General features: G+C 44.4%; 1 protein-coding gene across 4 annotated transcripts in view; it reads left to right on the top strand.

Annotated features, from left to right (window-relative positions):
- The window catches only part of LOC144179371 (thrombospondin type-1 domain-containing protein 7A-like), a 579123-nt gene that overhangs the window by 63912 nt on the left and 489323 nt on the right, over nucleotides 1-25888 (top strand). For all 4 annotated transcript variants that reach the window (XM_077707698.1, XM_077707699.1, XM_077707702.1 and 1 more), the window contains exon 2: nucleotides 20-82. In XM_077707698.1, coding sequence (XP_077563824.1) covers nucleotides 20-82 — 63 coding nt within the window. The remainder of the gene's footprint in view (nucleotides 1-19; nucleotides 83-25888) is intronic.

The raw sequence follows: 25888 nt of genomic DNA on the forward strand, positions 1-25888 counted from the left end.
ACACTTCTTTATTTTCCAGGCAATGATGTGGACTTCACAACAGCCTTTACGGTCTCACTGACGACGGCGAGGTTCAAAGTCGGTAAGTGCACATTTCTCACTGTCCGGATGGTCGGTTGCCAGAATAGCTACGTTTTTCCGCACGTTGTAGAATTTTGCTGAAAGAAGCTGGACCACGGACGCGACAAAACGAAAGGTGTACTCTGTGCTCGCAAGTTTAAATACGCCACATAAAAAGCACTAAATGGCTGTTTTATGAACCTTGCACGGATCCAGTTGGTGTGGCTTTATGTGGGAATAGTATCCGTGGTCGATGTTACGCACAATAAATAATTTCCTTTCCTAACGTAATTGGCAACTCTCGTAACAGAAAATGGGGCAGTGTGTACGAATGCGAGGAGGATTGCTGCGGCGGGAAGTGAAGGAAATATGAGGCCACTGATATCGTCAAATACCGAATGCTGAGAATTATATGTCCCTACCCCTTTGCGTCAAGCGTGCACGATTTTACGTGTGGTTTCTACATGGCGATCAAGCCTTTTGCTACTATCTTGAACCATAAAGAGAATGTGGAGGAGACATCTACTCCTCCAGAAGTGGGTGCACAGCAAAGTTTTTGCGAACATAGCCATAAGTAACTATTCACTTGTTTAACAGCACGAAAAAGTGTTTCATTTAGCCTTCACAGCTAGGTTTCAAACATTCTTTAAGGTTACCCGACGTGGCATACAGGGGCCTCTGCTCCCCCACTAATCGTGGAGCGCCAAGGATATCGTTCTGCTCGTTCTTCGTGCAACACCTGCTGCTGCATTGCTGCCTGGTTGATTTGAATATACCACGTTTATATAATAAAAGTTTGGCGTTCTTGTTTACTGAAAATATATTGACTTGTTTTGTTTTGATGCCCAATAATAATTTTTCTGAGTGGGGAAGCTATTAATCGTCTGGGCGGACGTACACGGGCTGATTGGAAAAGCGAAGTATTTATGCTCATAAAAAATTGACATGGTTTATTAGAAATCATAAAAAAGACTGATCACATATATCGGAAATATTGTCTTACATTTTGGCAATTTTAGCGCAGGCCGGCAGGTTAGAGGGTGACTTAAAAGGTGGAAACGTGGTTCCTGCACAAAAGGTCGCTCGCGTTCGTTGAATGTTCAACAACCCCCCTCATTTTCTTTAGACCAGTCCTGAAGAAATGATAGGGACATCTCAATTATGCACATATTGTAATTACCTAATGTCTAGTATAGCGTTTCAGTTCATGAATATGGGTTTGCAAAAAAACTATTCTTCTGAAATTCTCTTGTTGCTTTCACTGATATTTTTCCGAGTTTTAGGTTCACTAATGTCTAATAGCTATATTGTTACTTACTTCGGTGAAGGCTTTGACAGTGTCTCAGTGATTTCTGCTTTCCAAACTCCACAGTACCAATGACCCCCATCCGAGATTGTTAGGAATCTTTCGTGACAGATAGCATTCTGTACTTACGGGTTCACAAAAATAACTCTGGAATTTGCCCTTTGAAATATTGTGTCCTGTAGGAAGTTGTTTTGATAACCATATCAAGCTTTCTTGATATACCCGTACCAGCCATAGCCCTATTCGATTCTGAAGCTGGCCGTGTAAAAGTGGTAGCATTTGTTCAACTGTGACATCGCACCATTCAAAATGACCCTCATCACGTAACTGCCTGGTGCGACGTGTGGCTAATAAAACGAAATGTCACAAATTTCAATTGATGAGAGGTCTCCATTCAAGTGATAACGCTAGCCTGCTTGTATATAAGATCATCGGTTCACTGCATGGCTCTATTAATACGGACGGGCACCTCGGCATCACCATGACAGTGGCTTTTCGAAGCGAAAAAATACTGCGTAAATTCTACGGAGGCAAAGAGCATGCACAGCTTGATTCCCAGCATCTTTTCCTCGGCCCATGTTTCCTTAAAACGTCTCTTTTCTGCACCCTCTCCCTAAGAAAATTTTGGGTGCTTCTTTTTTATAGGTAGTAAATCATCTTTATGATGTTGAGTTCTGAAGCTGTCTAACAATAATAGAGCAGCTAGAAATTCCGAAACACGGCGAAAATGTTCTAGCTGTAAACTCAGAAATGCGAATGATAAGTTCCGAAACCGTAACAAGGGCAGAGGAAAGTTCAACTTTTCTTAGAGCATGGGTTATATAAACACGTCGCAATAAATAAAACTCGGGTGTATTCAGCATCTTCACAACTGCGAAGGCATCCTTAGAGCAATCGTGTTCACATCGCTGTCTTTCGGGCATAATACCTGCTTCTGTTATATTTATTGGTCAATATAATTTCGCGCAAATACCCAGTGGCCTCGGCGCTAATTCTCCCAAAGTCGGCCAACGTTCATCGTGCTGTACAGGACCGTGGTTGTTTCAGGCAGGAGGTCCGCCGGTGTCGTTAGTCGGGCAACGGCCTGAACTCCAGCGTGGGCTGGTCGTAATTGGCCATCAAAAGCAGAGCTCGCGCCCCGCAGTTCGATGCTAATCCCCGTCTCCACTTCGCCAAAGTCATCGTATTCAAGGCGCCCTCTTCAGCAAGCAGCATCCGCCTCGTCGCCCATCAAACTCTGCAAAGAAAGCGAACGCAATCTGAAGTTTTTATTCACCCGCGCTTGAATAAACGTTAGAGCATCGCGTGAAACATTCTTTCGCAAACGACCTACATACGGTTGAAACTACCAAAAGACGTTCGGCTAGAGAAGCACTCGTCAGGAGTGAGAAAGCTCCTTTTTGAAGGATACATCCACCTAGCCTAAAGGTGAAAAGTTGGCAGGGAATAAACCCTTACCTGAATAGCTTCACAAGAGCGGTAGTAGGAAAGCGGATACGCATACATAAAGCCAGATAAAAATTCTGGCCTCGACATCACCGTCACGGTACGACATAAACGTTTCATAATTAAATATATAATTTTTTTACGGCAGGTTTCACTTCCGTAGCATTATAAGCGTTTATTCAAATCGTAAATGAGTACTGGTTCTTCTGTAAAGTAACAATAAGAAAGGTTTGTACCTTCTAATTTTAAACACCATCCATGGAATACAAAAGTAATGCCAAAATTGAGCACTTCAGCCGGAATGGCGCAACGTGCCCTCCCTGCAATAAATAAAGAGAAAAGCCTCGAGCCCAGATCAAGCTAGCTGTATACACTGGAACTCGCAGTAACTTTTTTTTTTTGAAGTGCGGTGCAATCTGCACTGCACAATTTACTTGGTCTTTCAAAGTAGACAAAAGGTGATCCAAGGCTCTGTGATGCAAAAATATGGGTGCTTTTTTGGATTCTCTGTATTATTTCTGGTTAATTATATCGCCTCCATGACGCATTAAATAAACCTCAACTTTCACTTCAACTTTAACAGCTGATACTGGTGATCGAGTTCACCGGACATTTTAAAATTGGGGAAGTGCATGCGCAACTTCTGGAAATTTCTTCAAGGCGGTTGCACTGCCACGGCTGTCGACTTTACAGTTCGCGCTCAATGCAGCCATTACCACTGTCATGTCAAAAATTTTGAAACCTAATCATAATTTCCCAATTATACGCTCAGGTTCACCTGAAGTGCTTTTCCACGGATGTCAAAAAATCTTGTAACTGAACGCGAACTGTGCAAGAAAACGTCGCCGAGCTGAAGAAGGAATTCTTGCAAAACATTTGAATTGAATTGAATTCACCAAGCGTTTCTGTGTCCCATTTAGGTTATGGTTCTACAATGTTTCATACAGATGGAAGCCATCTCAGGCTATATGCAGTGATATCGCTAATTATTTGCCTAAATCTCATAGTTATTTATACTATATTTTTGCTTAATTTCACATTGAAACTTAGGCTGAGTTGATGCAGGAAGGCCCCACACCTCACCCATGCTGTTCGTAAAGCGGTATACCTTTACTGTTAGTTGCACAATACTATATAAAACAGTTTCATATTGCTTACTTTTCGCCCAAAGAAGCAGAAGAAGCCAGGGGGTACTATTCCGGTCGCCATGAGGATCAGATTTTACGACAAAAACTATATGTGCTACCTTCCAGGCACCCGATAATATGGTTGATAGAATTGAAGATGTTAACCGGGCATGGATCCCCGTATACCCCAGAGGGGGAAGACAGACAGAAGATGACAGTTTCAGGAAGGACGCAGACTACAGAATTCTCCGACTTCCTTGCAACCACCTCAAAATGTCAGAGCTGGCTCTGGGATAAATGCACCATGTGTGTTGAAGGTAAGATTAGCGTCTCAGGTTTCAGGTTTCAGATTTTATCGAAAAATATTTTAATACACGAAACAACAATGGCAATTATTGTTACAGAACGAGGTCCCAGAGTTAGTCACGTCAACCGATTATTTGAACTCCACGCAAAATATAGTTTCCATATGAGGTCGGGTAATAATTGAAGCATGCAATCTATGAACCTTTTAATTTAGTACCAAAGCTGCAGCATGTGGTCTCCGTACTGGCACTCTTCCCATGGAACGAAAAGTTGCAGCAAACCGTTGTTGCAAGCGAGCAACAAGACCCACAAGAGGCCCATAAGAGCGTGGCAAAATACCGTTGACATTTTTGCAGCTACGTACGGCGTGAACAAAAACGCCGAAAAAGTAAAAGAGGGGCTACACACTGGAAGTAAACAAGCATTTATTCAATTAGAATGCAAGGCCAGTGGGAGTACACAGGTAATCGCTGCAAATTATTAATACCCTTATTAGTATGAAGGCACTAAGCAAATACAGTAAGAAATAACGGAGATGGTTATGCCCGCGTTAATTCACAATCTTAACATTGCTACCCGGGCGTATTTCAACCGTTTTGTGAATGCACCGAAAAAATACGAATATTATAAGCCTACGCAAATAAATTAACGTGACACTACTGGCATGACGTATTTGAAAAAAAAAAATATGAAGGCACTGGAACACGCAAACGACATATTGTTCGCCAGGTTGCGCCGTGGTTTACCATACATTGCTAGAAGGCGATTTATTATGTCGAACGTTTCATCAAGTGTAATGCAGCTGTAACCAATGCGCTCCGATCGTTTTTTTTAAACGCCTCGGGGTGTGTGCCAAATGACCTAGGCAACTTGACGTCGCCTGTTGAAGTCCTCAACTCACAGCACTGACCAAGACTGTACCGTGAATCGGGTACGCGCAAGTTTTAACGGGAATTTCAAGTCCGCCCTGGCCGTGCGAAAGTTTATCTGGGCAATTGCACGAAAGCTGGAGGAATCAGTCTTGATATAATTGGGGTCTTTCCAAAAATCGTACCTACCTAATACAATGTACGGAAACTATGTTCCCATTCGCTCCTTTTACGCTCTGCATTGAAACGATGCGGTCAGTTCTTCAAAACCGATAAAAAGTGGCCAATGTGACGAGGTAGTACGTACGACTGCGAGGTCTGAGTACCGAAATTATAATAATACTAATATTATAATAATAATTTTTATATCGCGGCTATAAATCCAACAGATATCTCGGATTCGAGCGTTATTGTTTATGTTCAGCCATTTCCAAAGTGCACAGGATAAAGAACTGCCCAAGTACACGTCTGCGGTGACCCCGTGTTTTTGTTGGGTTGCAGCGACTTCCGAGATTCGTCTCCTTGTTTTCGGGAATCGGGCCGACTGTTCACCATGACCCAAAAACAGCTTGTCAAGGGGTTGCTACGGGAGTGAAACAATGACCGGAAACATATACACACATATGGGCTTGCAATGTCCTAGACCTCGTCTTAAGTGCATGTTGATTTTCTGTTGCCCATGACACGAGCTCGCCGGCTTCTGAACTTGCAGCTATTTGCGGGCTCTTCAATACATCGATAAAGCTGCTCCTCAAGAGTGCTCCAAAGACACCTTGCGCTATGGTCTTTCCGCCAAATGGTGACAAACATTTGACAAAGATTTCACCAGGCCGTCATATGTGGTCATGTTATTGTATTTCAGTGGTTGCCTCTTCACTTCGGGATTACTGGCAACGTTTTGGCTGATGCAGCTGCCCTGGCTGGGATTGCTCGCTACGAGAAGTTATGCTGCTAGGATTCTTCGTTCTTTCCTTCGAAGTACCACCATGATTCAATAAATGATACCGGTTTATCTGAGTCCTCGAACAAACATCCAGGACTTTACACTGTAGCGCCGTGTTCCAAGTGGTCTTTCTCAATCCCAGTCGTCTTCACTTTGTATGCTGCGGTTGGGAGTGGCTTTATGAAAACCTTCGTGCAAGTAGCACCCCTTGTGACGCCTTCGGGGGGAAAAAACGTCAAAGCATGGGCTTTGTCGTTTCCGTACGGATTTATTCGAGGAAAGTGTGCTCGCCAGTCAGCTCAGCCGAATTGACAATGAACCTAAACACCAAGAATTACCAAAGGATATCACTTCCTGCCTCAAAATTCACAGAAGGTGACAAGAGCACTCCGACGATTCTTCAACAATATAAGGTTATGCGATCGACTGGAGTTCCTAAAAGAATGAGTAGAGTACGCACTTTTCCCCTCCCCTCTTTTTCTCTTTTCGCCTGCCCGTTCTTTTATGCCCCGAATACTCCCTCCTAGGGTCGGCTAGGGAACCGGGATCTCCCCCCAGCTAACGTCTCGACCTTTGCCTTTTTTGTCCTCTTTAAAGGAGTACTTGCACGAAATATCAAAGCTACGATAACTCTGAAAAAAGGCTTCCTTTTGAATATCGAGATGTCTCTCAGCAAGTTTGAACCGTAGCCGTTCAATATAACATATTGTAAATCCTATTTAATCTTTGCGCCCACGAAAAACCTCAGAACGGATATCCTTTCCCAAATGGCATCAGCATGACGCCATCTGCGCCACCTAGCCCTAAACTACAGTGAACTAGAATACTTGGTATTCTATTTCACTCTACCCAAATTTCCGACGTGAGGCCTCCTGTGGTGTCACCAACGCGTTGGCTGCGATTTGCACGCGCTGTTCTCAGTGTCTATCACGTCACACTTTCTGACTGAAGTCATGCTGCTCGGCGCGTAAAGATGGTGGAGACCATGGCCGGTGTCGGCGCGCGAGCGAGCTCATCCGCACCGGCAGTGGTGCGATGAGAGCGGTGGCATCACGAACGCCCTCCTGTCCTGTAGGCCGCCTCGGTGTTCGTATAGTCAAACCGAAACTGGCACAAAAAAACGAGGCTGCAAATACTTATTTACGCGGGTAATATTAGTGGGTTGTGAGGCAACCATAGCGGCGAAAGAAACCTAACTAAAAAATTTCGTGTCTGTGCTATTTCCAGGGCTACTAGGTAAAGTATGGAAGTAAAACAACGCGGGTGGATGCATAAGCTGTCAGATGATACCGCTCGAGGCACGTAGTATTTGTAAAGTATGCCAGGTAATTTAGGGACTATTGCCAGAGAATTTTGGTTCGGAGGCAATAAAAACTACGAGATAATTATGTGTTGCTGAGAAAAGAATTGTTCACGTATTGTAATAAAAATTACGTCATTTGCTTCAAATTTGCATGACACCACTATTGCTATCAGCTACTTTGCGAAGCGTGAGTGCGAAAATGCGGTGATGCCACATTGCGGCAGCGCGCACTCTAAGGGGCTGTGAATTTCTTAATTTATGTTATTGTATGCACTTACGAAAAGGAGTAACAAGAAATGCTGGACTACTGTAGAGACGACACTACCAGAGGTAGAAAGAAACTGCGTCTAAGGACAGATCATTTTCGCACACCGCTTGGGACGGAGTAAGCGCGATGGCGGCGCCCTCTAAATTTCACATAGCGGTGACCCCCATCAAGGTAGTGCGCAGCAGTAGGAGGAGCGCATCGGGGATAGCGTAGTTCACAATCCTTGAAAACATTACTGGGTGGGAAACATCAGCCGTACATCACTGGGAATAGCGCCAGAAAGCTTGGACAAAAACTGGGACAGAAGCTTTGTTTCTCCTAGTTTCACGTCTTTTTCCCCTGTTCCCAGCCAAGCAATTTATCCATTACGACCCGTAAGCAGATTGCAGGCCAATTAATTGTAGGGTGTTAAGGCGCCGAAATTACACAGGTTATAAGGCGTGCCGTAGTGGAGTGCTCCTGATAAATTTTGACCACTTCGGTTTATTTTATCGTGTGCATAAATCTTGACACACGGCCGTTTTTGGTTTTCGCATCGATCAGGAAAGCGGGCGCCGCGGCCGGGAAGTGAATCCGCGTGCTGTGGCACAGCAGCACAACGCCTTAGCCACAGAGCCACTGCGGCGGGCACATTGTACATCAAACATCTTAAAATGTGGTGGTAAAATGTGCTCAGGTGACCTCAGTTTTCTACCGCTCAAGACACAATTTCAATAAAACCAACTAAAAATGAGAGATCTAGCGGCGAGCTATAAAACAATTTAGACGAACGTCATGTTTTACGCTTGCATGTGGAGGAAAGTAATTATGCATTAAACATTTATGACGGGGGTCAAGCTGGAATCAATTATTAATTACAATTGCAAACTTTTTAAGACCCCGTTAGGCACAGGTGCATTAAAGCTGCTCCCCAGCAATGCATAAACGTGCATATATTTATGCAGTTACAAAATACAGCGGACAGCATTGGAGCAAGGGTAGGATTTAAATTTTTGAAAGAGCCTTTCCTAACACTGTTATGACGAAATGAAAGGGGTGGCTTTGCGTACTGTATACTTTTCGTCACCCAGTCCTACTTCCCAAATGTCGTTCTTGGCGCATTACCCCTCCAAATAGAGATATGAAAAGTATTTTTGCGTGCTGTTTAAAAATTCCCAGAGAATAATGAGGCAGGGTTGTCGTAATTCACTTCACTAATCTGGATAGAAACTACAGCGGGTTCTGTTATGTTGTACGTACCTATGATGGCCACATTTTCCGGTGTTCTTAAGGCTTCTTTTCACTTCAATTTTTGCAAATGGCGTATGTGGCCTGGAGTGCTTTCGTGAGCACTTCTGTGCGCCCCCTCTTGATACTTTTATGAAGAACCAAATTCGCTTGATAATAAAATGAACACTTCAAAGATTTATGCTCTTTGCGTGGTCCGTATCGGGGCCTGTCTACTTGCAGAACTTGATGAATTTGCTGGAAAAGGCGTCATAGGCCGCCCTAATATGCATGATTTCGCTTCCGTAAATCACGTTGACACGGTGTTACAAAGAATGCTTGAGTAGGGGTACTGTTGAGGCTGCACAAACCGTTATGGCTTCCTTTGATTGTTAGTAAAAATATTTGAAAAGAAGGACAAGAGCGAGCTCCAAATCAAGTTCTCCGCCGTTTTGTATTCTTCATCAAAAGCAAAGGAATGGAGTAAAGATGCAGCTTTGTGTAGCGTGACAGTAAAAAACAATACCATGATTTTTTTGTAGTATTCCCGGTGAGTTGAAGTCAAAGGGTTCTCAGGACGGTTTCTCAGGTTCGAGAAATCGCAATTTCAATCGATGCTAACCAATTTTGTAAAGAAAACGGAGCTCTGTCAGGACTTGAATGGAATGCACACGTCAGCACCTGTCCGCCTCAGACGCAGAGAAGATCGACCCGACGCATTGAGACTCTCTTTCTTGGTGCGTGAGCCTCACCCATCCGAAGGAACTATGGGCAGCCATCAGAACTTTTTCGCGTCAAAGGTGTCACGTTAACGACGAAGCACATTATAAACATGCGTAAAAGACCAACTATTCTCTGTCAGAAAAACGATATGGGAACGCGAAGCTTTCAAAAATTCAGACCAACATTAAATGAATCAACCCAAAAGCGAGCGGGGAACGGAGAAATCGGATTGGCGTCGGCTTCATGACACGAAGGACCCAGGCTCGATTCCGAAAACGACAAGGGTTTTCTTATTTTGTCACTTCTTCCACAGTCATCACCACCATCAAAGAAAGTTGTCTTTGCAGTGCATTTGAGGTGGACTACAGACGACATCAGCGTGAGGCTGAAAGCTGCGCTTGAATAATCTCTAAATGCTCGATATCAGCCAAATATTCATTACCATGGCGCTCGAAAAAATTGTACTAATTATAGCATCTAGAAACGCATTTGTTGTAGTTCTTAAACTGCGAACTAGCTAAATCATTATAGTAGTAAGAATGGTTTTAATATAGGTAGAGATAGACAATTCATTCGTTCTTTCTTACATTCGTTGTAGATTAAAACAAACAGAATTCGGGGACAAATTCGGGGTCAGAATTCGGGGACAGAATTGGGGAGCAGGTATGGCATGCTTATTCGGAAGTGCAGAAGATTATAAGCCTAGATTTAAAATATCCGCAAAGGCCCGCTGAAAAAAAAACTTACAACCATGGGGGGTGGGGGAAGGGTTAATGATTTCAACCATGGGGGGTGGAGGGGTGAATGCTCAAGCACATTGTGCTGAATGGCCCCTCAAAACAAGCTGCGGTTGTGACTGCCAAGGAAAATGGCAACACATTTATGCCTGACACGAGTATAACAACTCGTACTGACGCAAGTGGTGGCAGTCTGCCATTTCTTTCAAGTTTAAATATCCTCAGAGAGAACTCTAAACACAACATTGTAGCGTAAATTAGCCGCACTTTATATTTACTTGGATGGGTTCGTTTAGAGTGGTACTAAGTTTCTTCAGCCGAAACATCGCGTCGAAGGCAAATTTGGGGTTGATTTCTCGCTTGCTGAAACCAGAAAAGCCATCAAACCAAGCTAAACATTCCTGCAAAAATTCAGATAATTCTTTGCCATTGCGAAGAATTCTTACGAAGCATTTATTGAGTGTGAGTTCTTACCGCCAATTTTTTTAGTTTTACCTAATTCCTGCCTGACTAATCACTCCATTTACGTTACTAACATGATTACCAATGGAAGATTCCCGAAGTCTTTTTTTATTATAAATACGGGGCGCTTTGCGGTTTGCCATTTTCCGTTATTGCTTAATATTTGTCTTAATTTCTAGTTGTTCAAAATTTCCTTCTAAGAAATATTTTCATTTGCGCTGTTATAACAACTACATTTGCAACTTTCGCAAAATCTGAATTATTGTGGAAATGGAGGAGGTTGCACAGGTTCGACCTTTAACATATTTTTTTAGTTGTCTTACTTTATCGTGTTTTAAAATCTCTTTCTGCTAATTATATAATTTACGCTGATATAACGATTATAGGTGGAACTTCCGCAAAATCTTCATTATTGTGGAAATGCAGGGCGTTACATGGTTTGCCATTTTCCGCAATGATTTTATATGTTTGTTATTTTTTAGTTTTTCAAGATTTCGTTCGACAATTATATCCATATTCGCCATTATACCTATTACATTTGAAATTTCCGCAAAATCTGCATTATTGTGGAAATGTAGGGATTTTCACAGTTGTGACATTTTCCATATTTTTTTTTCTCATTTTTGCGTGTTTCCAAATTTCTTTCTAGTAATTATCTCATTTACGCTGTTATAGGTGTAACTTTCGCAAAATCTTCATTCTGTTGAAATGCAGTAAGTTACATGGTTCCCCATTTTCCGCAATTTTATATTTTCCTTTTTTTATTGTTTGAAAATGTATTTAGACTAGTTATGTCCATTTACGCTATTAATTACAGGTGGAACATTCGCGTAATATGCTGTATTGTTGAAATGCAGGGCGTTATACGTTTCACTATTTTCCCTAATTTCGTGTACTTTTCTTGTTTTTTATACTCTTTTAAAGTTTTGTGCGACCATTTATCTCCATTTACGGTATTATGGTGATACCAGGTAACGTCGGAGATATCTGCCTTTTTTGGAAAATGAAGGGCGTTGCACGGTCCTGACTGTGGGGGTACTCGGCAATGAATGCTACGCATTAATATGTGTTTCCCAATTTACTCAAGGAATCCATATGGGGCTTTCCCAGTTTTGGGAGGGTGTGTTATTTGTTTTTTTACTTCGACTAGCGTCATTATCAACTATCCTCTGGGTGTGTGCGCGCCTTTCTAGAGACCCTGTACGTGATTTAGTACCACTTGGAATTTCCGTGTTAGCTCAGGTTTATTATTTTCAGAGTTTAAGCTTTCTGCTTTTCATATTCGCTTATGTACAGTTCATGTGCCCACCTGCATATATCCTTCAAATCAAAACACTTCTCGGTGACGGTGGCCACCTTCCCAAAGCGTATTCCCACAGTGTAATCAACCGGCATTTACACTTCTTTTATAACACAATACCAGTCCAATGATTTCAACTCTCTACACAGTGAACCCGTTAGATATTTTGTATAGGCACTTAGATTGTTTGTAAATCATCAAAAGTGTCTTATTTTTCGAAAGAGGCATTCAAAGGAGACAAAAATAATATTTTCTACACCCATTCGATTGCAAAATGAGGAATGTATGAATGAGGAGGACCGGCTGCATGCAACTCTCGTCACGTTCAGTCTAATTCTTTAAGCAGTCACTGTTTTCAAGAGCAAGGCAGAGAAGTTGCAGCAACCGTATTTTAGCCAGCTGCTAGTGGGGGAGCATGTGCCTGAAAGAAGTGTTCATGTGCTTACGCTATTTCATTGTTATTGAACTCTGTGTAGCTACACTGCTGCAAAAATATTTCGGCCAGGAAAAGATGTTGTTGATGAGATATCTTCCTTTCCCATTCTGCTGCCTCCTTTCTTTTGCCACAGTGTTGAAAAGACATGCTGAAACTTTCATTCCACGTGATTGAACGTTGCACCTCGGTCCTAGCGTAGATATGCGCGCGCAAAATAATTGAGAACTTTCCGGATATTACTCGGGCGAAGTTTTTGTCGTGGTCCGGCGAGTTGTTTGTCGAGTGACTTGTCGCGTCAGCGTTTGTCACGCTGCACCGAATTAAGACGACGCTGTGCATTGGCCCCAGTGGGCGCTTCACGACTCGTCCCCAATCGTTCCCTCGCAAGGGTCCGCCCTTTCCCGTTAATTACAACCGCAGGCGAGGCAGTCTCCCATCCTCCCTCTCGCCCTCCCGTAGGGTGGACGCTGTCGCCTCTCTATTTTGTGCCGCTCCCCCACAGCAATCCCATCGCGCTGTGTACGCTCCCCGGGCACCAAAGGAGGCGAGGAATTCCGCCAAGCATCGATTTATTCCCAGCGCCCTTTCACTTCGCGCGTCGTCTTATCTATCGGGTCGTGCCGAGGGCGGCCGCTCCGCAGCCGTAAAGAGCGCCTATTGAGAGAAGCTTTGGTGCGTGGATGCCGGTGTACTAGCGTGCGGAGAGGAAATTTCCTTTGTGTCTTCACATGGTTGTGTACATTCTCACACCATTTCCCTTGATCTACCTCGCATTCCTTGGCTTCTCGGTTCCATTTAAGAAGTGGCGCGGCTCTTTTAATAAAGCGCCTGGGCTGCTTGACTTTTATCGGCAGTAACAAAGACCGATCACAACCCTCTGCGGGGTTGGCACTTTCCAAGCGGGGAATAGTTTGCCATTGGGAAATCGGTCTGAAAAATTTGTCGATATGCTTTCCGCTTGCTGTTTTTCTCTATTGGGGAGAGAGTCCATTCTGCACCAACTGCCACCAAACCGATTCGTCTGATGAATGCATTGTTGCGAGGCCGCCGCTGAACGGTGGTACAGGCTGGTATTCCGCAAACTCCACAATGTGCAAGCGCAATTATCAGCCGAATGGGAAACTTGTGAAAGACGCATCGGTGGTGGAGAGGGGTAAAACAGTTGTGAAACACGGGTCAGCGGAGGCGAGGAGGAGCACCTGAATACTGGGGGTTAGACGTTTATGGGTTCTGGCGTTTTAACGCTTCCCAGTAAAAACGTCAAAAGCAAAGGAAAAGAATCAGCCTTTTAAGTTCTTCCATAGCAAAGTCTCTTCTCGTAAGTGCATCAACATAAAACAGCATCATCTTGATGTCGATGAAAAAACTCATGCCCTTCCACTCAATGTGAAACCCGTCAAGGGCATAGCAGTGATTCGCCAAAGGGTCTGTGCCACCCTCTCTTCACCAGTTTCCGTATCAGCCTGGCGTTAATATCGACAGTTATTAAGAAACGGCGCCGCAATTACTGAAAGGCCTATACAGGGTCACTGCATGGACGTTTCATTACTGTAGAGTAATTAACGGGTTAATTCGAAACTTCTCATCTATTCTATACAGGGTGTTGCGACAATAATTGGAACACTTTCAAAAAAAATTCTGAGCGAACCGCTGCTCTGTTCGCGCTCAAACTTGCCACGAAGGTCGCATTTGGTAGCCTATTTTGTTTGATACCGGGAACAACGACGGTACTTATTGTTTAATCTGAAAATAAATAAAAATGATTTTTTCCTATGGGAAAATGGCCGCTGATTTGAACGTGGGAGTTAGCGCAAGTTGATGTTGGAACGACGGAACCACCTGGGGTATGCAGAGCAAAACACACGTTTGGGATTCACGGTAGGAAGAAGCCAAATGGTGCAGCAGACGATCAGAAAATGCGCCTAAGAATGAGCTAGCAGACGAACAGAAAACCCTGTTTTCTGCCTCGCGCATCCAAATCAGCCGCCATTTTCCCAGAGGCGAAATCATTTTTTTTTCAGGATATTCAGGTCAGTACCGTCGTTGTTCCCGGTGTCAAACAAAATAGACCACAAAATGCGACCTTCGTGTGAAGTTTGAGCGTGAACAGAGCGGCGGTTCGGTCAGGAAAAGTTTTTAAGGTGTTCCAATTATCGTCGCAACACCCTGTATTATTGTGTACTTTCTTGTGGCCTAGCAACGGCAGCCTTCGTGCCAACGACACAGCGCAAAGATCACCCCCAATGATTTGCTAAGGTTTAACCTGTACCTCTTTAGCGCAATGGGATTTACACCGGCTCCGTAACGCTAGGGACCTAGGTTTGATCCTAACCGGGGGACGTTGTGATCTTTTGGAAGCTTCTGTTTGGATGCGTGACGCCGCATGACTGTGGTGGCTAGATACCATGACCCTGGATGAACTACGACGACACGCCGGGCCCATAAAGGGCTCCGCACTTTGAAAAGCACTTAAATAATGCATCAAAAAATCTAATGTTGACTAGGAGTGCAAACTTCCAAAGGATTTATGCACTCAGTGGCCTCAGCCTGTCTCTCTACACAACTTCCTCTTTGAGGGACACCAAAATGACTCCTAAACACTGCAGAATTGGATTACCATATGAATATCTGGAACGCGTAAGCGATGTTAAAATTTTTCTTGCAGATTTACACACGTTTGTAGAAAGACAAGTACGCTTGAGCTGCTTTTGATGAAGATGCTTGTGAAATTTGTGAAGGAGGCGTCGGTGGTGGCGAGGAGGAGGTAAAGGGGAGGTGTCAAGTAAAGCAGCTTCACCGGAAAGCGAACGGGGGAGGCGGCGGTTACACACACGCAGCTTCGCTGTAATGTATTACTTTTTAACGCACAATGTTGAACCTCTGCCGGAACAAAGGAAATCTAAGCAGTTACCATATACACCGTATCATTGACAGTACGTTGGAAACAAATTTTACTGATTCATGCTAGGCTACGCGAGAACGAGTTTTGGTTAACAGTAGCTCGATAACACTAAAAATTACGATCAAAGGTTCAAAACTGCCGTGAGTATAAAAGGAGCTGCAATCATCTTGTTCAGGAGGAGCACCTTGTTGCCAATTCTTAGGTATATTCACGTTAACTTTCACGCTCTTACAATTGCCTGATGCAGGCCACAATAAACTCATAGTATCTCATTCTGTCTTAAGGAAGGAGCACATCGGCGAAGATAACATTACTAAACCAACTAATAATTTACAGAATTTCAACTATTCGAACAACAACATAAACAACGCGCAGAGGGAGTAATATTGGCCTAAAATATAACTAAACCCAAGTGCAAAGAAGTTCTAGAGGTACGGATTTTGAGTTTTGGGCCGCTATTCCAGCCGGGGGATCAGCTCCTTCCCCCTTCCTGCTTCTCCAGGTTTGTTGGTCGGGCAGATGATAACTCACATATAGACGAAATCCGGATGGAGCGCACAGACCTAAATAAAGTGTTTGACCTCTCTGGTTTTTGTCTTTGCGATTTCATCATAAAAGAGATTGAAGACCAGACATACACATTTCCGAGCCTCGTCGTATGTTTGTCTTCTGCCGTCTCGGTCTTGATAAGCGCGAAAACGTGACTGCACACGAGGGACACTGATATGAAATCGTGAACTGAATGCGGACCATGCTTGTGAGGGAGACAGAGAAGGGGAATGAGAAAAGGAGAAGCCGTGAGCTAGTTCGTCTACATCACGTGTGCACCTCTCACCTCGCTCGCGTTGGTTGTTTCGGCCCAGCTAAAAGATAAAAAAAACACAAACCGCGCGATAACTGTCAAAAGATTAAGTCCACCACCGCCTTGGGGATGTGCGGCGGTGGGCTCCGACCGGAAGTGTTATTGTGTGTACACAGAGGAGGCGCTCACACGGGACCCGCGGTTGTGCTGTTCCCATCGTTCGCATGAAAGATGAACGTTCCCCGTGCCTCGGTGAGCGACGAGGGGAGCAGTCGCCAGAGACAGATGCTCCCACCGGAAAGAGGAAAAAACGATGAAAAGGATGATGAGGAGAAAAAAGTGGAGGGAGGAACTGCCTAGATTGAAAGCTTCGCCTTCTATTTGTGCATCAGGGGGGATCAGTGCGGATCAGGTTCAAGAGGGAAGTTATGAAGAAGTCTAGAATGGCTAGAACTCCCAGCAAACGAAACAAATCAAGATTATCGTGGAAGGCATAGGCACAACCTCCTGTCAGGTCAGTGGTGTTTATGCTTGTAAAGGAAAAAAACGGAGTGGTGGCGCTGGGGGAAGGCGAACCTCTTATCTGGCTCTATGTCGCTTGGCTTTCAGCGCCTCCCGTATCGTCATTGTAGTTGCCAGACTAGCCACGCGCTCGCACACACGTGTCTCTGTAATCGGTGGCATGGAGTCGTTGATAAACGATGCTCGAAGATGGATGCGGGCAGCTCAGATTTCCCTCGGCTGCGGCGGTCACCACGCGTGCCATTCTTTTCGGGACACTTCCGACGAGGAAAAATGATGGGAATAGTATTGCTTGACTTCTTCTGCCACCTTTTAATACTTCTGCTGACTTCCGTGTCGACTCCAACGTGTCCTTTCCGACTTAACGGACCTGTACGAACCTGGTGCCGACTTGGACTTTAAATAATACCTCAAAAATTAATGAAGACATTTCTTTTTGGTGTGTATTGGTTGTTAATGCTGAAATGACAGTGTATAATGTATGAGGTTAGAGGGATTGTCGAATTTTTTTCTTCTGGGAAAGGATCTTCAGATGTGCTAATAAATTCTTGAAAGGCTATGGCCAAGCAATACACTTAGACCTTGCAGCTTGGAACCAGGAACTTGGGCAAAAGCAGTAGAAGTCATTGCTTTGTGCATTGGTTTGAGTGCGCGTGTCCAGCTTTCTTTCTTTTGAGTGTCATTTAGCGGTAAGCCTGTTTTGAGTGCGCTTTTTTTTCTTCAATGTTAATGTATTGCTTTTTGGCGCTATTTTTTTTGTTCTTAGTTTTAGTTTCTCGATTTCTACTCGTGTGCAGGTTAGTTGCCCTTAAAAAAATTAAGTTCTGCCAGGTAACTGTAGCCTATTTCGATTGCAACCCCTAACAATGCCTCCTTATCTAATGCCCACACGGGTGTTTGGATATTTAGGTAGGGTAAATAAATAAACAAAATAAAATTCTGTCCGCGCAGTGGCAACCTGCGAGACAGCAAACAAGTTTTGCCAATGCACGACGTTCAGCTACTCGTTAGCACGACGCAGTGATTTTCGTGAATAGCGCAATATTCCGCTCCCCTTCATTGCACTGCTCACTGTGGCGGTGAGCGTCGTTGGGAGGATTATAGTGCATTGGTGTTTTGCAGGCACGTAAATACGCCCCTTACCCTTAATTACTACCTCCTATTCCTCCGTGACAGGTATCAACCGGCATTGTTCTGATTACCTCCCCCCTCCGGCTATGCCCACACCATAATTCAATTCAATTCATTTCAATTCAATTCAACTTTATTTCCAACAAGAAGTTGGGGGTCCCCCAGGCGAGAAGTGGCCGTAAAGACCACTTGAAAGGTGCCTGAGGGCCCGCACTCGCAATGTAGACAGTTACAGTGTTCTGTTTCCCTTTTTGTCTCCATTATACAGAGTTGTTCGACTTCAAGAGTAGGCTAGGAACAATATATACACTGTCATGCGCAGATGCACAATGAAGCATAGCGATTGCAGTGACACAGGAGCAAAAAAAAAAGAAAAACAGTCGTAAAAATCGCAATATTTCTATACAAAGACTCCAAGACACGAAAAGGCAAAAAGCAAAAAAAAAGAAAGAAAAGAAAAAGAGAAAACAAACGACAGTTTTGATCAACATATATAAAAAAGAATGGTGTGTGTTAACAACTTTATAAAAACAATTCCCTCATTTCTTTTCGGGTGTAGCCACTTAAATTTGTGTTAACAATATCCCATTTGTTTAGCAGGGAAGGGACAGTACATCTTAAGGACTGGAGAAGATAGTCAGTTCGTCGAAGCGGAACTAGCCACCTATCACAACCTCGAGTGCGCGAATCACTCTGTTGCATTTTTAAATCGCCCATGCGTTCCAAAAAAACTCGATACCTTTCATTTGAAAAGAAAAGCGAATACAATAGACGGAATTCATAAATGTTCTTGACAGACTGATTTTATATTGAGAGAAGAAAGACTGAGTTGAGTGCGAGTAGGGTACATTGGCGATGTAGCGCAGGGCCCTTTTTTGTAAAAGAAAGAGCCTTTCAATATTTCCAATGGTAGTGGTGCCCCATATAAGAGTGCAGTAATGTAAATGTGCAGCGAAGAGGGCATGGTAAATCTGAATTTTAGCTTTCACCGGAAAATAATGTCTACATCGCGCTAGTGCACCCGCCGCTGACGACAGTGATCTAGTCAAGGCTTCTATGTGACCCGTCCATGTCAAATCAGAAGAAAATGTTACTCCCAGGATTTTGTGCTTGTTCACTATCTCTATAGGTACGCTGCCTAAAGTTATCATTTGATGTATCGTTGTGTCCTTGTTTTTAGCTCCAAATAAGATGGCTTTTGTTTTGCTGGCGTTAATTTTTAAGCTGTTGGACTGTGACCAGTGGTAAATGATCGACAGGGCCTCCTGAGCCTTTTCCGAAATTTCGTTTGTGTTTTGGCCTGAAATAAACAAACTGGTGTCGTCTGCATAAAGAAAGAACGTCACGCCGTTTTTGGTTGTAACGATATATTTAACGTAGATATTAAACAGAAGCGGCCCTAATACGCTGCCTTGAGGTACTCCATGATGTATATTTTTATGGGGTGAAATAAAGCCTCCAACATCAACGCACTGTTTCCGTTCTGAAAGGTAAGACTGTAGAAGAGAATGCGCTATACCGCGGACGCCATAGCGTTGTTACTTTGTCAGCAGAATACCATGGTTCAGGTAGTCGAAAGCTTTGCTATAGTCTATGAATATACCGAGTGTAAGCTTCCTATCCTCAATATTTTTAATTATGAGTTCTTTTTGTGCCAGTAGTGCCGTTTCTGTTGATTTGCCTCGTTGAAAACCATGCTGGCAGTTTGTAATTATATCGTGCTTCAGGAAAAAAGTGGTAATGCGGGAAAATATAACTTTTTCTAATCCTTTAGAGAATATTGGGAGTATGGATATGGGCCTGTAGTTGTTTGCGTCATTCTTATCACCGTTCTTGAATATAACAGACACTCTGGCTATTCATAGAATCCGGAAACTGACCAGATTCCAGAACAAGATTATATATGTAGGCTAGACACGGTGCTATGATGTCTATCACGTACTTAATTGGCTGAAGTTGAATGCCGTGAATATCTTTTGCTTTACTGTTTCTAAACTAATGAACGTTCGGCGAATTTCGCTTTCATCTGCTGGCACCAGAAATATAGTATCAGAGTTTCGTTGGCTGCACAATATTAATAAAGTGATTATTAAAATGCTCTGCCAGAGCTACCCCTGAAATTTTCCTATTTTGCAAAGTTACCTCAGATACTGTAGGTTTCGCACAATTACGGCTTAAGGTATCATTTATTACTTTCCACACCTGATGAGGATTCTGTCTGGAGGCATCTGAGAGACTGCAATCAAAACAGGATGACTTTGCTTTTTTTAGTTCAGCATTTAGCTTATTTCTGTACTTCTTAAATACCGCTAACTTGCAAGGATCCGGCGTTTTTATAAATTTTTTGAACAGCTTATTTTTCTCGTTGATCATTTTTACATGCTCAGGGCCAATCCAGGGCTTCCGTATTTTCTTGTTTTCTTTCCCATGGACATATGGAAAGCAGTCGTCATAATGACGGGAAAAAAATGACAGAAATTGTGAATAGCTCTCATTAGCGTCATTGTTAGCGTAAACTGCCTACAAGTCTTGGTTCAGGCTCGGAAGGAGTCCATATTTATACTCGAAAACAGTCTGTACTTTGTGCGAAGCGTACAATCGTTGCGTGTAATGGCATTCATGTACGCAATAAAAATAGGGCAATGGTCACTTATATCATAACTTATTGTGCCGGCGGAATGTATTTCAATGCCTTGATTAATTATGAAGAGATCAAGAGTGGTCTGGCCAGTCGGTGTCACACGCGTGGGTGTTGTAATTATATTCTTAAAACCAGAAGCAGCTATTTTGGAACTGAGCTCCCTAGAATGAATATTGCCATCCAGCATGTTCACATTAAAGTCACCACCAAGTAACATGTTATAACCCTGAATTGAAGAATGGTAAAAAGTTGGTCCAAGAATTTGGAAAAAGCCGTGAAATTGCTAGAAGGGGGGCGGTAAAGCACAGCGTACAAGTTGTTTTCAATTTTCACGCACAGAATTTCATATTCTGCAGTTATACACGTGTATTTCTGCACCAATTCACAAGACATGTTTTGTTTTACATGCATTGCGACTCCCCCGCCGCGTTTCCCACTTCGACTGACAAAATAGTGATTGTATCCTTCCATAACGAACACAGAACTTTCCGCATGATACCATGTTTCGGAAAACATAATTACATCGAACAGAAAGTTGAATTCCGAGAAAAACACGCTGAGTTCATCCTGCTTAGGGGCGACCGATCGTGCGTTTAAGTGAATTGCAGACAGCATGTTTTTAGACCGTGGCGGTTCACAGATATCTGCCGGCAAGCAGTGCTCTTGATAGTGCATGAAAAAAAAAGGTTTTAACAGAACAAGAATGAACAGCCGCTTTAGGCGATCTTTTCAAGATCACGCTCCGACTGAATGCGCACTGAGTCACTCGCTTCCGACTTGCGCGCATAGATTCGCCCATTTCTAGTCCACACAAAGCGCCACTGGTGCTCCCGTTTCTTTGCGATTGCCTGTGCAAGAAGCTTTTTCAGGAAAGGGCGCAAGTGATCGTTCACAAATATGGCACCTTCATTCGAGATTCCAACATTGCTGTATTTGATGCGGTTTTTTCGCGCTTTTTTGAGGACGACATCCTGTTTCGACCTGCTCTTAAACTGCACTACAACGTTTGACTTGCCCTCCTCCCGAGTCGGCACTCGGTGGCACACTTCAATGTCGTCAGCACTAATAGGCTCGCCAATCGCAGCGCCCAGTTTACTCACTAGATCAGTGACGTCCTCGTTTTCCGCCTCCACAAGACCTTTTATCTCTACGTTCCATCGGCGTGAGTACTGCTCACACTGAACGAGCCTCCTGTGAAGCTCTTCGATTTTGGATTCATTTTCCTTGCACTTTGCCCTCAGCTTTTCGTTTTCCTGTTTTAAGCTTAGCCGCTCGTTTCGTTCTTCCGCTAGTTGCTTCTTCATGTCTTCGAACTCTTTTTCCATGAACTCTACTCCTTTCATCATTTCCTTGATCTCAGCTCGTAGATCCCGAAGTTCAATACGCGTTTCCCTATCGCTTTCAGACTTGTTTTTCGACATGTTCACGTATACAACAATGCAAGGCAAGGGAAACACAGCAAAGACTCTGAACTCGGCAGCAGCGACAGCTATACAATGAAAAGGGGTTTTCGCAACAAAAATGGCGAGACAAACCTGCGGCGAGATATCGAAGAAGATTAGGCGATCCGTCGACCAGCCGTCGCCACTGCCGAGTGTCCGGTTCACAGGTTGATGCTCCTTTTTGTAGGCGTGTTGAAACGCCCTTGAGCAGCCTCCAGCGCAAGCTTCCACGTCACGTTGAATCCGGTGAGGGTATTCACGCCGAGTGGTTCCAATTGAGCGCTACCGTGGCCGGTGACGAGCTTGTCAAAATTCCTGCGGCGAGATATCGAAGAAGATTAGGCGATCCGTCGACCAGCCGTAGCCACTGCCGAGTCACCAACGCCACCGTCCTTTGCCCACTACTGGCGATGCTTGGCTCATTGACTTCAAGCGCTTTTTCTTGCGATCGATATATCCACCAAGTGTATAGTTATTTGCATTATAAGCATAACATGCACATAGTGGCACCCGTTCTATCATCACATCAGAAGGGGCGCGCATGCGTAGACACTGTGCCTACTGACTTGAAAAACAAATTACATGGGCCACTAAAGTCCGCTTACGTGCTCTAACAGCATAAATGGTGAATGCACGACCGCTGTTTCAAATTGACCCATAATGGGAAAGAAACGCTACCACGTTTGAAATCCTAAGACATAAGTACCCATATCTAAGATAGGGCCACGCAGGCAAGGAAACGGAAACGAAAAATACAAAATATGGTGGAGGGTCAGGTGAGCACAAGTAAGTGTGATATTGTTACGTAGCGGCCCAACACATGAGGCGACGCCTGGGTAAGGACGATGACCGATCTATTTACATTATGTTCAAGGCGATCGTGACAGAGCTCGCGCAAGGTGCGCTCCAGCCACTTTATCGCCCTAACCTGCCGCGGTGGCACACTGGTTAAGGCGTTCTTCTGCTGAGGCCAAGAATGTTGCTTCGTTTCTGGCAGCGGCAGCCGCTTTGCTAATGAAGACAAAAAGGGAAAACGTTCGTGCATTCGAGATTTCGGGGCACGTTAAAGATCCCCAGGTGAAATCAAGGGCTGATGGAACCCCGTCTGGACAAAAAAAAAAACCCCACGGCAACAATAAAAACTGGCACCGACCAAGAATGCTTATAAAATTCAAAAAAGACGGTTCGGCTCACGTACGGGTGCCTTGTTCACAATCTTGATCACCTTGTTCACAAAATCCCCAGGTGGTCAAAAATATCCGAAGCCCTTCACTACGGCGGGCCTCCCCGACTGTGTAGCGTAGGTGCGTGAAACCTCGAAATCAATCCCTTCGTAGTCGTTCTTGACTCAATGCGCTGCCGGGCATTAGAGGGTTTTAGTATAGCGCTTTTCCGTTTAACGCAGTGTTAGCGTGCACTACTCCCTTGCGTCGGTCGCACTGCGTATGCACAGTGGGCAAAGTTGGTTTTGCGTTAAGCGGCATTAAAAGAACGCACGTTATTTCAGCAAAGTATCGTGGGTACGCTACGGCCCTTGTCTATCTCTGTGTTTGCAACATGGCTGCAGGTACAGCGTAGCACCTCAACACATTCGCTCTTGTGTGGGCAGAAATTCGCATCTTATAGAGGACGTTTTAGATGCGGAGCGTCTTATGTTCGGGGGTATGTCCCGCGGCGTCGGCGGTGGTCCGGCGTCGGCGCACCACCAGCGCATGCGCCACCGTCGTCATCTTTCCATAGGGGAACCGCTGAAGACAAAGAAGGAGAAGATGACAAAGCTGCGAACAGGAGGGCGTGTACGTTGCTGTCGCCCCGTCCGCAGCACTTCTGATGATGATTTTGGCAGGATGCCCCTAGGGATTGGCCTAGGGATTCGCCGCATGCTTCGCTTGACTCCGGTTGTGCTTGCGCTTGACTCCGTGATTCTTCAGATGAAGTAGGATGGAAGCAACAGCCCCGTCAGTGAGGGTGCTGACGCAATTAAGTGAGAGCATCAGCGCAAACACTAACAGACCTTTACATACCACTTCAATCTCGTCTTACTCGCGTATATACGCATGCAATATGGAAAATTACACCCATCTCCCCGAAGGGAACCATCAGTAGGATATATGAGCATTACGGGGTTCACTTCATTTCCACCAAATTTGGCTAACCAACATCACGAAAACGCAAACGGAACCCCCATGACGCTCCGCATCCTACTCATGGTTCCCTTCGGGGAGATGGGTGTAATTTTTTTCCTCCTGTCTTCTTAAATAGGTCCTGTGGTTCGCACGTTGTTCTCATGGTGAGCGAAACTACCGTAGCATCGCTGACATCAGCCGGAAAAAGAGAAAGCACTCGCTCAATCTCAATCACACCTTTTTCCTTTGCACTGTACTCATTTAAACAAAGACTCAAAAAGCTCGTCTGTACTCAAAATCAGTACTTTTCATTCATCACATGCTCATTTTTAATCGTACTCACTTGCGCTCAAACTCATTAGTCCTCACGAGTACTCGTACTCAATCTGTACTCACTTGTACTCATACACAATCTTTCCACACTTGCACTCGTATTCAATCATTACAAGCACGCACTCCTACTCAATCTGTACTCACTCGCACTTGAACTCAGTCTGTACTCACTTGTACTCAATCGGTACGACGGCGTAATCTGTAATGCTCAATCTACAATTACGGCGAGTGCCGGTGTTGCTGACTCTAGAAAAGTATGAGTGACAAACACCGTGAAAATGTGCCTCACCCGCATCAGTACCATGATGATGACCTGCTTGCACCTTCTGAAATGTCTGTGAACAGTGACAGGAGCACATTCATCTTAATTAATTTTATATATTATAAAAAAGGAATAAAATTTTACGTTCGGTCTTTTTTCTAACCAACGCGACAAATTAATAAATTACCGATGAAAGCGAGCCGTTTCCCGAAATAAAATTTTTAACCCACGCCCAGCCCTAGTGAAGATGTGCCTACTGCCATAGTTGACGATAAGGTCTGTGACGATGTCTGGCGCTAAAACAACGATGTCTTGAAGGCAGAGACAAACCACCTGAAGTACCCGAACCACTTCGGACGAGAGGGCTGGCGACACGGCACCCTCAAGTCCGTTCTACAAGGTGCGAATTTCGGCTGCGAATTCGCTGCTGCGGTGCCGCTCATGCGGCAAAGGGATCTATTTTTCCTATTTTCACTGCTCCGAGAAATTGCCAAATGTCAAATGGCATTCAAGAAGACGATCAACTATTCCAAACACGGCAATTTGCCGCAGCAACGAAAATAGACCGTTTTGCCACACGAGTGGTGGCGCCGCTGCAAATTCGCAGCCGAAATTCGCACCATGTAGAACGTGCTTTAGTGGTTTTCGTATAGGCCGGTAATGGCTGGTCTTGATCGGCTGTTCACGCGCTGGGGACACGGGGTGGATAGCATGGTAGAATGCTGGTCGCAGTGGGCTGCGATCTGCCACACACAGCCCCGTTTCCTCGACGATTGATCACGCCGATGATGCTGGGACCAGGATGCGGATAAAGCGAGCAATTTGCCAAAAATGTTACAAGGCAGCAGAGAAGATGAGGCGACCCATGGTGAAGAATGATGATCGATTTATTTACGTTACGTACATAGCAGCCATGAAGAGTTCGCGAGGAGTACGTTCCAGCCACTTCGTCATCGTCGTCGTTCTTGAGGTGGAGGCGCTGTGCGGCATTGCCCCCCTGCGTCCTGTAACAATATAGACACTCCGGTATAGTTAAAACCCGATCTAACAAAGTCCCCGAGAACCCCAAATTCTTTCGTGAAATTGGCACTCATTTTACAAGCAGTAAATACGATGTCTAAAGAGAGGCGCATCCCAGAAGCAACCCTGACATCGCAATTGCGGTGGCCGCGGCACTGCCTAATAATTAAGAAATTCAGCAAAATTCCGCGGTGACGATAATAATAAAACGCTAG

This window comes from Haemaphysalis longicornis, unplaced genomic scaffold (assembly GCF_048455015.1).
Source record: "Haemaphysalis longicornis isolate Haplotype H1 unplaced genomic scaffold, Haemaphysalis longicornis Haplotype H1 scaffold_4, whole genome shotgun sequence".
NCBI classification, from domain to species: Eukaryota; Metazoa; Arthropoda; class Arachnida; order Ixodida; family Ixodidae; genus Haemaphysalis; species Haemaphysalis longicornis.